At 34.8% G+C, this 13,946-nt stretch overlaps 1 protein-coding gene across 1 annotated transcript in view; it reads right to left on the bottom strand.

The window, feature by feature from the left end:
• Col11a1 (collagen type XI alpha 1 chain) overlaps positions 1-13,946 on the bottom strand; it is a 209,152-nt gene that overhangs the window by 95,273 nt on the left and 99,933 nt on the right. Inside the window, exons 29-31 of the mRNA XM_055628241.1 lie at positions 9,529-9,582; positions 6,779-6,886; positions 4,160-4,213 (exon numbers count right to left, since the gene is read on the bottom strand). Of these exons, the coding sequence (XP_055484216.1) occupies positions 4,160-4,213; positions 6,779-6,886; positions 9,529-9,582 (216 nt within the window). The remainder of the gene's footprint in view (positions 1-4,159; positions 4,214-6,778; positions 6,887-9,528; positions 9,583-13,946) is intronic.

Genomic DNA, 13,946 nt, shown 5'->3' with positions numbered 1-13,946 from the left:
TTGAAGGAATTTGAAACCTTCACTATCTTTGTCTTCAGAATCAGAGGAAGTCATCTCTGTTAGTTGATTTGTGCCTAAAATTTTAACATGGAAATATGGTCTGGAATAGAAATCGATTGCATTACTTAAATATTATGCATAAACAAATGTAAGCTCTGACTAAAATAAATAACTACCTTATTTACAAATAAACTACTAAGGAAATTGTTCTTAATATTGATTTCCTTTTTAATGTTAATTTCAATTTTTTTTCACAGTTTAATCATTATATACCCGAAGTGAAACCCCATCCCTCAACTCCTCCCACTCTTACCCTTCCTTTATCTCCCCCCCCAATCCCCTTTGCTTAGACCACTGAAAAGATTTCCTTTTTTAATTTTTTTTTAACATAGTATGTGGGAAAACCAAGAAAAATGCTCCACACACCAATTTTTTATGTAATATGTTGTCAACAAAGTACACAATGCACATTCAAGTAAATATTACCTTTAAATTAATAAAACACGCACAGAAAACAGTAAATAAAAGACAGGTTACAACTTCGTGCTGAAATTACTTGGCAATTAAATTAAAAAAACTTACAAAATTATTTTGTATGATGTTTAAGTATAAAACTATTCTACTTTATGATAGGTCTCAGGTTCTGACACAACTGTCATCTTTTATTACATTTGGAGATTTGTCTCCATAGCTCATTTTGCTCTGAAGACATTATAGAAATGAGTGTTTAACTAATGGTCTTGAAGTATGTACAGTTTAGGAGACAAAGTTGATTTTTCATGAAATACCAATGTCTGTTAAAACTTCACTAGCTCCCATATAACAAAATAGTTAAGGCTTTCTTTGATATCTCATGTGACTATCACTGCTTTTTGTTTTAAAGTAGATGTCTAATGTTCTTATCATAGTTAAATATTGGAGTTATGAAGAAAACTAGCATTAAACATGGATGCCTATATCTACACATTGAGGTTAAAGGATAAAGAAAAGGATCATCTTACTGTGAAATGAAACATTTTCTTTCTGTCAACTCTTGCATTTTAAAAGTAAGAATTCAGAGAATGTTGATAAGAAAATTGATGCTGGCAAAATGGAATACACATTTTATATAAACTTGAAAGATACAGTGTGTTCATTCAACAGATACTAAGACTGTTTCGTATCATTTTTAAATCAAAAATGAAAGAACATTATGATTGCTGTGCATCTTAGTAAACCGATTTCACAACATAAAATAGAGATAGCTGATGGATTTGGGCTGTGCAACAAATGAATCTCTACAAACACAACTGTGGTGAATTTCTAACATTTGAAAAGAATGTAAATGGGAGCCAGAGCAATATATTACATATGCGATGAAAGATATAAAAGGCAATGACCAACATTTTCAATCTGAACAGCATTTCAGTTACTCTTGCATTATTTTAAAAATACATCCTATTACATAAGGAAATCAATGGATTTTGAAAACCAAATCAATGGCAAGCCTAATATACACTGCATATGAAAATGAGTGAAACCTGTGGTACTCATGTTTCCATGTTGGAAACAAAATTTTGTCATCCACAGGTTGTCTGTGAAGTTTATTAACACATGCTTGAAGATGTAACATAGTTAGAATTTTCTTCATATGCTTTATTTTCTCTGCTTAGTGGGTAAAATACAGAAGATAAAACAGATTAATATAGAAATGCATCTCATGTATGTACACATACTTAAAAGAAGAAGGAGCTAAGAATGGTGGTGCATGCATGTCAATCATGCACACGGGGCCTTAAGCAGCAGGGCTGAGAGTTCTGTGCCAGCATGGACTATATAGCAAGATCCTGTTTTTAAAGGAAAAGAAATAACTACCCAAATATTAATTAACATTTTCATATTAGTTGTATATCTATCTAAATAATTAGTCAGTATGTCAAGGTTAGCAAAAAATAGTTTTTTATAAGATGAAAAAAGTTCAGGTTCCAAAATAAACAGTCATTCATAAATCTATTTTAATTATTAAAATATGTATAAATATTTCAATATCACTAACTGAAATGTGAAAAAAATAGTTAACTAATCTGTGAATCCCAAAAGATAAAAACATGTACAAATTCTGAAACCTGTAATGTCCCTTTTATTAACTTAAAGGATCTAATAAGGTGTAAATACATTAAGAATCTTGAGACTCCTCCCAGCAGGGGATCAAAGCAGATGTTGAGAAATCCAGCCAAACTTTGGGCAGAGTGCAGGGAGTCTTAGGGATGGAAGTACCATGAGGGAAGAGGAGCTCCACAAGGAGACCAATAGACACAACAAATCTGGGCCCAGGGAGTCCTGTGGAGATGGATACACCAACCAAGAACCATGCATGCATGGAGAGGACCTAGACACCCTGATCAGCCGTAGCCAATGGGCAGCTCAGTCTCCATTTAGGTTGCCTAGAAAGGGCAGCAGGGATTATCTCTGACATTGACTCAAGGGCCTGCTCTTTAATCACCTCATCCTGGAGGGGCAACCTTGCCAGGCCACAGAGGAAGAGGATGCAGACTTGATAGGCTGGGTCAGATGGTAGGGGACAAGAGGAGAAGAGGGAGGGATGGTGAAACTGGGAGGAGAAAAAGAAGGAGCTACAATTGGGATATTAAGATAATAAATTGTAAGAAATACAATTTTTTAAAAAAGAATCCTGGGCCAGACGAAAGGGGAGGAAGTCCTCCCCAATCGGTGGACTTGGAAAGGGACAGGGAGAAGCTGAGGGAGGGAGAGTAAGATTGGGAGGGAATAAGGAAGCGGGATGCAGCTGGGATACAGAGTTAATAAAATGTAACTAATAATAAACAATAAAAAATAAGTTCCTTAGCAGAAAAAAAAAAAAGAATCCTGGATTACACTGATGTTCCCTAGCTCCAAAGGCAACTAAGTGTGTTTAGATGACACAGATGGGAAGAGTTAAACAAAAGCAGCATGTGAAAATGAAGGGTCCGTATTTATCAGCTGAAGTAGTTCTCTGGTAGAATTTTTGGGCTCCTCATGTATACTATCATGTATAATGTGTCATGTACACTATCATAGCTTCTATGAGTAGTGATACTTTGACTTCTTCCTTTCTGATCTGTATGCCCTTGATCTCCTTTAGTTGTCTTATTGCTCTAGCAAGGACTTCTAGTACTATGTTGAAGAGATATGGAGAGAGTGGATAGCCTTGCCTTGTCCCTGATTTCATTGGAATTGATTTAAGTTTCTCTGTTTGATGTTGGATTTAGGTTTACTGTATATTGCCTTTACTATGTTTAGGTATGTGCCTTGTATTCTTGATCTCTCTAAGACTTTAAACATGAACAGGTGTTGAATTTTGTCAAATGCTTTTTCGACATCTAAGGAGATGAACATGTGGGGGTACTTTTTCTTTCCGTTTGTTTACATGGTGGATTATATTGATGGATTTCTGTATATTGAACCATTCCTGCATGCCTGAGATGAAGTCTGCTTGGTCATGGTGGGTGATACCTTTGATGTGTTCTTGGATTTGGTTTGTGAGTATTTTATTGAGTATTTTAGCGTCAGTGTTAATAAGAGAGATAGGTCTGAAGTTTTCTTTTTTTTGGGGGGGGGGTGTCTCTGTGTGGTTTACGAACACTATTGATTATTCAGAACTGTTCCCTGTCCTCCATATATGTGCCTCAGGATGTGAGCACACATGTGTTCATACATACACACAAGTAACTAAATGAATATAAATGAAATAGTTCAAACCACAAGGGTAACAATAATTTTAAAATGTTGTTATCTTCTACATGATACATACTATGTAACTAAAAATAAAAATAATATATGTATTTCTTCTCTCAAATGTCCAACTATATCAAAGGTGCTAACTAAACCCTTTTTTCATAACAACTCTGTGTCCAGAAATTAACATTATCACAGGCTCTTTGAAACCCTGCATTCCAGATGAGTGTGTATGTATGTGTGTACATATAAGTGTGCTTTTATATTTGGTTGTAAGTATTGAACAGAGGGAACTTATATTTTATTCTATTTTCCACATCTAACACTAAGTTTCTAAGTTTAGGTTATTAATTTAACTATATAATTAGTTATATATATATATATATTTAACATAATATTTACAACATAAAAATTATATAATACTATGAAGTTCAAATTATTTTACCTTTGGACCTTGTCTTCCTGGATAGCCTGGCAATCCTGGAACCCCAAGTTTTCCCTAAAATTATGAAAAACACAAAGATAAAAATTAGCAGCCTATACAAAATATCTCTTGTGACAATTTTCTGGATATTTGAGCACAGACTTTGCAAGTGTTCTCTCCACTTTATTTTCATTATAGTTTTTCATTTCCATAGATAATAAAATTTTTACACTGTATATAATTTAAATGCTTTGCTAATACGTAAGAGCTATTGTTGTGTAGATGGTTGTATCTTCTTTGGTGACATAGAAACTTAGGAAAAGAGATTTCTCACTAGTGAATTTTAAAACATAACAAAAGAAAACTACCTTCTTAATTAAACACGAGTTGATGTTAATTACTATATAATTAGGGATATATTCAGAACTTATCATTCCAACTAAAGTAAATCTTCATGACAAATTATGCTTTTTGTCATATCATAACTGTAAATCAATTTATTAGGATATATGAGTTGTCACTGACTAAAATCTAAATAATTTTTGGAAACATCTAATTAAATTTTAAGAAAACAATTTGAACAAATATTTGCTAAATCTGGGTTAATAAATTTAGAATTTGTTGAGAACTATAGTAAATGATGATGGTTTATGTGAAGTGTTATACTCTACGTGGGTATTGAATATTTAACTATACTTTCCCAGCCTAATGAATTTATGCCTCAATCTGAAAATATTAATCAAATTTAAATTGTAACTTAACACTGTGGCTTAAGTTTTTTTTCAAAAAAAAAAAGAAAAGTAAGAAACTAAATACATATTTGTGGAGTTCTGGACATCACTTTTTACAGCAAAATCATTAATGGATAACATAGTAACTTTTGGGTTAATTTTTTTAAACTTTAACCCAATTAGTATCATTATGGAAAATGTATATTTTCAAAAAGAATAGAATCAAATGCAGGAGTCGATTTATATACCCAACATTAAAATATAAACAAAACATTTAAAAGAAAAATAATTTCTTTCTGGAAAAAAAAAAAAACACAGGCAAGCACATGATTTATGACCTTGTCATTACAGATTGAAGTAAAAAATTGTGTAAGTTACAATTGACCCTGCATAGATAAGCAATTCCCACGTGGAAAATATGCAAACAAGCCCTGAGAAGCTTGCTTTTAATGATGTCCCCTTGGACATATTAAGCTACCATATCTTATTTCATGTTTTTATGCCACTGATTTCAAGGCAAATGAGAGTCTCTAGTGATCACAACGCTATCTGTATTTTATATCAGACTCATACCTTTTATTAATTTTAGAATCATTTTAAAATAAATCCAGATAGAGAACTTGTATTATTTTAAATGATGATATAAATGTCATCAAATAGGCGTGTAATAATGAAATGTTACACATGGAGAAGCATGGGGCAATGCTTTAGAATCATATCTGGGACGATTTGTACGTAACTGGGTAGAGCTGGGAAGAGAGGAAGGTCATCAGAAACCTTGATCAACGGACAGTGAACATCAAAAAAGCATCTAAAGACATTGAAGCCGTAGCTTGCCAGAATATCTTCCCCCACTTAGTAAATGCTACAGTGCTGATCAGTTCAGGAGAAACAACGGTTTCCAAAGCATGAGTCCTGTAAAACTGCCACATCAGCAATTCCAGATAGGGCAGACTTTCACTTATTTCCTCAAAATTGTCTACACAATACCAACATATTTTCCTTCTGAGACATGAAGTGTGTCATGGAAAAATTACAAATTTCTGATTAACAATAGAATTTTATTATTTTCCAGAAAAAAAAACAAACAAACATGTTCTTGCTGGAGAAAAATATTTAGACATGAATTATATCAACAGTATAGAGCAGCTAGTTATATTTTCTTTTGGTATACGTAAGGAATAATGATTCCCGTTTTTCTCCCCATCATTTCAGTTCATAGATAGATAATTAACTGTGGATAACAACAGTGTCCAAAACATTTGCCTGGCATATGAAAGCTCATGGTTTTAATCCCCAGTAGATCCCTAAAAATAATATTTTAAGTTCATAATATACCTAAGTTTCCTACCTAACTAAATAGTGCATGAAGCAGAGGTAACATTACTTACTGCATTAAAAGTAAGGATATTAGAAATATTTCGTCACAGCACATATGGCTCAGGTTCTCTCTGAACAATGAAGAGTAAAGTTATCTGAAAATTCTTTCTTAGTTTCAGATTAAATTCAACTTTTTGAAGAAAAGCGTGGATATATATATATATTTACTTAATGCCCTGTGAACATCATTTATATACAGAAAGGAAAACACCCACTTTGTTTGTGGTTCAAACATGGCTTGGTTTGGACTGATACAATACGTTAACCGTCATTCATTGTTGCCTTGAAATTTAGGACATTTACAATCAAATCCAAATAAGGGCAAGTTTTAAGACTCTCTGCTCCTGATTAGCCCATAGGAAGAGAACGACCACCTCAAAAGTAAGTGTCCTCTCTTTACTCAAGAGTCCTGTACAATGAATACAAGCACTTTGCTAGTTTCTGGCATTAGTAATGCATTTGTTTATAATGGCACATACGACACAGAGCACTGTAGGAAGCACAACCTGCAAGATGAAATCCCACCTACCTTCTCTCCTGCTTGGCCAGAGGGACCTGGATCTCCAGTTGGGCCTGCACGGCCTTTGGGGCCTTCAGGGCCATCTTCTCCTCTTGGGCCAATTTGACCCACCTCGCCCTGAAATTCAAAATGACATCATTTCTTGATTCAATACACCTGCAGATTTGCAGGTAGAGATTCTAGGTTATTAGAGAATCGGGACTTCTGACTCTTTTTTTTTTTTTTTTTTTTTTTTTGCCTCCTGTTTTGTTTTCTTGCTTGCTTTACAGATGGGGTTGAAATAGTTTGACATCAACAAACATTTCATTATTGAATAAGAAACTGACCTAATATTTTAAAAGTTGAGGAAGCTTGATTGTACTTCCATATTGCTTAATATAGCTTGGATGAAGGGAGAGAGAGAAGAGAAAGAAGAGAGAAAAGAAACAAGAGAGAGAGAAATACAGGGAGACAACAAGACAGAGAGAGATTACATATGGGAGAGAATAAAGAGTAAATGTTAGAAAATAGTTTTGGAAACTATCATGTAGAACACAAAAGTCTTCATTTTGAACATATTTTTAATTTAATGAATACATTGGAAACTGAATTTCAAGCCAATTGTTTCCCTACTAAAAAAGCCTTCACATGAACTTAGGGATTTCCAACTACTCTGAGGTCTGCTTCTTTGATCAGATGATTAGTTATCAAAATAAATCTTGCGAATAAAGTAGTTAATGGGCTCTAAGTCAGTCAGTCCACATTAAAATAAATTATTACCAGATGTAAATACAAAATATTTATACTCTGCAAATCAGGACATCATAAAACTTAAAATGCACAAAAGTTGCATACTATGTCTTTCTAGCGTCATACTTTGAAGCATATATACAAAATTTAAAATAAATCAACAGTTCTTTCTTCTTGTAATTTGACCATGCTATTCTGAAACCTCTATAAACAATAATACTCAGTTTTATTTAGATGTTGTTGAGGTTATAGCTTAATAAATACATTGTTGAGGTGAAACTATCAAAACTGCATTTAGTTGTGTAGCTCAATAGCAGAACGCTTGTCTAGCATTGTCAAAATCCAGAATTACTTCTCCAACACTCTAAAAAATGCATTTAGTGCACGTATCCTCCTGACATACTTATTGTGCATAGCTTATCTTAAAAGCACACTGGTCACTCTGGTTGATGCATACCTTTAATCTCAGCCTTCAGAAGGCAGAGGCAGGTGATCTTTGTGAGACTGAAGCAAACCAGTGCTACAGAGTGAGTTTTTAGTTTTGTTTTTTTGTTGTTGTTGTTGTTATTATTTTTAATTTTTTCTTTATTGTTATTATTTACCATTTATTCACTTTGAATCTCCCCCTCATCTTCTCTGGTCCCCCTTTCCCCCTCTCCCCACCCTATATTCCTCCCCTATTCCACTGATGGGGCAGAACTCCTCCCTACTATCTGATCCTAGCCTATCAGGTCTCATCACTACTGTTTGGATCCTCTTTCTCTGTGGCCTAGGAAGGTCACTTTGCCAGGTGAAAGTGATCAAAGAGCAGGAAACCAAGATCATGAAAATGACTACCCCTGTTCCCCTTATTAGGGAACCCCCATGGAGACTGAACTGCTCATGGGCTACATCTGAGCAGGGTGTCTAGGTCTTCTGCTTGCATGGTCCTTGGTTGATTCATCAGTATCTGCAGGCACCCACATTCGCTCAACTATATTCTTAGCAGCTTTATTCATAATAGCCAGAATCTGGAAACAAGCCAGATGTCCCTCAATGGAGGGATGGATACAGAAATTGTGGTACATTTACACAATGGAATATACTCAGCAATTAAAAACAAGGAAAACATAAAATTTGCTGGCAAATTGATGGAACTAGAAAAGAACATCCTGGGTGAGGTAATGCAGAGTGAGGATGAAGCTAGCCAGGGCTGCATAGTAGTAAGAACCTGTCTCAAAATAACAACAAAGACAAAGCCAACTTGAAGAAAAGAAAAGTGTAAAGAATATTTACATAGTGTATACCCTAGTAAAAGCATCCAGCATCTGACACAAAGCTACCAGCACTGGAAGTCAGATGTTTTATGTTCATTCTCCACTAAATCCATGCTATTTACATGATGGGTTTACTGGAATGTAACTCAATAGGTATCTTCACACATTTGCGTATCTCCTATAAAATTTAACATGACATCTAGAAAAACACTGGCACTGTACTATGCATAATATCATTATACTGTTAAATCCTCACATAAGAAATGAAGTGATAATATATTTAACCTTTTTTGGCTGTATTTAATGCTAAGAAAAATATATATATATTTGCAGTGTTCTGTGGCTTGAAACAAACTGGAGTCATTTTTGGAAAAAAGAACCTAAATTGAGAAAATATCCCCACCAGATGGGTCTTTGTATTTTTTAGGTATGTGTTTTCTTGATTGAATATGGAAAGGTTTGTGCCATTCCTGAGATGATGGTCTTGGATGCTGTAAGAAAGCAAACTCAGCAAGCTATAAAAGTTTAAATTGGTAAGCAGCTCTACTTCATGGCCTGTGCATCGCTTCCTGCCTCCAAGTTCTTCTCTTGTTTAAATTCTTCCCTAACTTCTATCAGTGATAGGTGCCTCCCTGTAAGTATAAGAGAAATAAACTCTTTTATCCTTAACATTCTTTTGATCGTGGTGATATTTTATAACAGCAGTAGAATTCTTAACTAAGACAAACTGTATGTTCAAACATACATATTAGTGCAAAATTTCTTCATACTCACTCTGTCACCTTTAAGACCCATGTCACCTTTGAATCCTGGAAAGCCATCTTCACCCTAAAATAATATCATGAATAAAGAAGATTTTAATTAATAATTGTGAGTAACTCAAAACAAATCTATATAAAGTGAATATTAAGAATTAAAAGAAAATATACTGAGATATATAAATTCCACTCATGAAACCACATATGCTCTGCTCCATCCCAGATCTACCCCCTTATCTCCTGAGTCCTACCTCCTTCAATGATTGGCTAAAACTTAGAGAATTTTTCAAAAATAAATTCATTACTACCTCCCTATATCTTAGAGGAAATAGTCATTCTTTTTATAATAGCATTTTTAAATATTTAAAAAAGGAAATATTTAAATGATTATAAAAATTTAATGAACTTGAGAAAACGTTTTTACCCAAAGTCACACATTTATGCCTAAGAATTGTCATGATTTTCAGTTTTCTGCTACGGGGTGGCATTGGGCATATCAATAACTTCCAGGTAGGCCTCATGTTCAGGAAGAGTTGGCCAACATCTAATGAACTCCACAATGTTTTTGTTTGCTTTTATTATTTATAGTTTGGTGTGGATTTTGTGGTTTCTATTTTCATGTTGTCTTATTGTGTTTTCTTAGTTTTGTGGAGTTTTTTTTTTTTTTGAGACATAATTTAAATTAGAAGGGCAGAAAGAGGAAGATGATCTGGAAGGAATTGGGGGGGGGTGAAGAAGATGATCATACTATACTTAAAATTGTTTTAAATAATAAAAATGGAGTTTTCGTGATTTTATATAATTTGCATTCAATGAATACTTTTTATCTCAAATTGTTCTCTAAACTACATCTGTTATCTGGTGAAGAATAAGCAAATTCACAATATGCCTTAAATGTAGAGATTGCCAGTTTTCCACTATTTGCTCAAATAGGTGATGCTGAAGGAGGAAAGAGGAAAGAGACATTTTGACTATGGAAATATTTTCTGCTACTCATCCTGAAATTAAAAATCTTCGAGATGATCTTATTGCTTCTTAAATTTCTTTTTTATCTTTATTTATTTTTTAATTAAATTATTATTTTATTAATACAGTTTATTCACTTTGTATCCCAGCTGTGGCCTCCTCCCTCATGGTCCCCCATCCCACCTTTCTTCCCTCATCCCCTCCCATGCTCCTCCCCAAGGCCACTGATAGGAGAGGTCCTCCTCTCCTTCTCTCTGAACCTATTCTATTAAGTCTCATCAGGACTGGCTGCATTAGAAATTGAAGAAGACGTCAGCAGATCTCCTATCCTTATGGATCAGTAAGATTAACATAGTGAAAATGGCCATCCTGCCAAAAGCAATCTACAGATGCACTGCAATTCCCATCAAAATACCAACACCATTCTTTACAGAATTTGAAAGGACAATTCCCAATATCATATGAAAAAATAAAAACAGAATTGTGAAAACAATCCTGTGCAATAGATCATCTGGAGGTATCTCCATCCCTGATCTAAAGCTGTACTACAGAGCAATAGTTATAAAAACTGCATGGCACTGGCATAGAAACAGAATGGTGGATCAATGGAATAGAATAGAAGACCCAGAAATAAACCCACACACCTATGGATACTTGAATTTTGACAAAGAAGCCAAAACCATACAATAGAAAGAAAAAAAAAAAAAGGCAGCATCTTCAACAAATGGTGTTGGTCTAACTGGATGTCTACTTGTAGAAAAATGCAAACAAATCCATATTTATCACCCTGTACAAAACTAAATTCCAAGTGGATCAAAGATCTCAACATAAAAACTAGACACACTAAATCTGCTAGGAGAAAAAGTGGGGAAGAGCCTTGAATTCATTGGCACAGGAGATAACTTCCTGAACAGCAACAGCACAGGCTCTAATAGCAACAATCAATAAATGGGACCTCATGAAACTGAAAAGCTTCTGTAAAACAAAGGACAGTGTCATCAGAACAAAACAACAGACTTGGAAAGGATCTTCACCAACCCTCTATCTGACAGAGGGCTAATATCCAGAATATATAAAGAACTCAAGAAATTAAAATCAACAAATCAAGTAATCCAATTTTTAAATAATGGGGTAAAAAGCTTCTTAAGATTCAAGAAAAACAAAGTGATTAATATTTTAATTTTACTTTAGCTTATAGTTTTTAATTAAATTTTTATTTTTTATGTTAGTTACAGTTTATTCACTTTGTGTCCCAGATATAGCCCCCTCGCTCAATCCCTCCCAATCCTAGCCTCTATCCACCATCAACTCCCATGCCCCACTCCAAGTCCACTGATAGGGGAGGTGCTCTTCCCATTTTAAATGGACATTTTTCTGATCTCAAAGTCATGAAAAGTATTTTGAGGATTTTTCAAAATGAAGACAGAACACCACAGCTGTATTTGTTCTCTGAGAATTTTTTAAAATGTACTTTGATCATATTTGTGCCCTTTCCCAACACTTTCCAGATACAGAAACTTCTCTTATATATTCAATGTAATGCCCCCTCTTTTTGAATATTTATTTTTACTATTGAGATACTATACTTAGTTCATCTTCTCCTTTCTTTTTCTCCCTCCAAACTCTTCATATTACCCTTCTTGGTCTCTTCTTAGTTTTCTTTTCATTAACTCTTATTAAATGAATATATGTGTATGTACATACGTATATATAATGACCTTTTAAACACATACATAAACACACAAAAATGACAGCTCCATTTTTTTTAACTTCAAACTATTTCTTAACAGTGGAATTACAGGTGTCTCTGACCATTTTGCTTGCTCTTTTGACACTTTTCCTCCTACTAGGTTGCCTCTCCCAGCTCTGATATGAGGGTTTGAGGGGCTAGTTTTATGGTAACTTTTTATTCTATGTCCAGTTGATATCCCTGGGAGGTCTGTTCTTTTCTGAATGGAAACAAAGAACAAGTAGATCTGGGGGCAGGGGAGGTTGGTGGAATATGAAGGAGTGATCGGGATATATTGCATAAAAAAAAAGAACAAAACAGAATTTAAACAAGAAAAGAAAAGAAACAGGCTTCTACAGGATAATATTATAATAAAACACCTAAAGAAGATAATCAAGAAAGCTGACATGGGGTAAGATGATCAATCCTCGTTTAGAAAGACAAATGGGATATGCATTGAATGTATGACAGGAGTCTACCGCAGAAAGCATCTGAAAGACTCTACCTAGCAGTGTTCCAAAGTAGATACCAAGACTCATAACCAAACCCTCGGCAGAGTGCAGGGAATCATATGAAAGAAGGGGAGTTAGAATGATGTGGAAAGGATAGGAGCTCCACAAGGACCAAACATATCTGGGCACAGAGTCTTTTCTGAGATGGACACTCAACCAAAGTCCATGAGAGGATAAAACCTAGAACCTCTGCTCGGATGTGACCCGTGATAGCTCAGTAACCAATTGGTTTCCCATAGTAAGGGGAACAAGGACTATTTCTAACAGGAACGCAATGACTGGCTCTTTGACCTCCCCACCCCCCAAGGGAGGAGCAGTCCTGTTAGGCCACAGAAGAGAGCTTTGCAGCCAGTTCTGAAAATACCTGACAAAACGGAGTCATATGAAAGGGGAGGAGGTCCCCCCTATCAGTGGACTTGGAAAGGGGCAGGGAGGAGATGAGGGAGGGAGGGTGGAATTGGGGAGGGAATGAGGGATACAGCTGGGATACAGAATTAACAAAATGTAACTAATGAGAAAAATAAAATTTAAAAAAAGTAAGATAAAATATTTTAATGATGAATGAAAGTTAGCTCCTGTCCATGCTATGATTTAACTCTTAATCATTTTGAAATCCTTTTATCTTGAATTATCTTTCTGTCCTCATCCAACTCCTGGGATTGAGTTCCCAAAGACAGGGGTTTGAGTTATTGTTTCAGTATCCTTCACACCACATGTGGGAGATCACTCTCTTTTCTTCCTAATCCGGTAATACTATTAACTATTAAGTCTCAGCTTGTAATTCTGCTTTGAAATTTTCCTTGATTTAAATCTTTTATCATAAAAGTGATCTAGTTTGTGTGTGCCCCATGACAAAAATATGCCTTTTTGCACTTAATCACAAGAGGCCATTGTTTCCACTAAATGGTAGAGCCAATAATCATTCCTAATTAGCCATTAAGTCCCTGGTGCTTAATCTATTTGAACCCTTAAAAATCCATGGTGCTCAATAAACACTAAGTGAACATACAGAAAAATACCCAGGTCTCAGTTGGAAATTTGTAAATTACATAAAGGGCCAGAAAATGACATAGCTTGGACTGCTGAAATGCAAACCTACATGAAATATAAAGCCCAGGCTCATGTTTTGAATGTTTGTTCTTTTCTGCTGACACGATTTTGAATGCTGTGGGACTCTAAATCTGTGGCCACTCTGGCAGAACGAGTTCACCAAAGCAGTGTTTACGC

Source organism: Psammomys obesus, unplaced genomic scaffold (genome assembly GCF_907164565.1).
Source record: "Psammomys obesus unplaced genomic scaffold, mPsaObe1.curated_primary_1811, whole genome shotgun sequence".
Classification (NCBI taxonomy): domain Eukaryota; kingdom Metazoa; phylum Chordata; class Mammalia; order Rodentia; family Muridae; genus Psammomys; species Psammomys obesus.
This window is presented reverse-complemented; position numbering and strand designations above follow the sequence as displayed.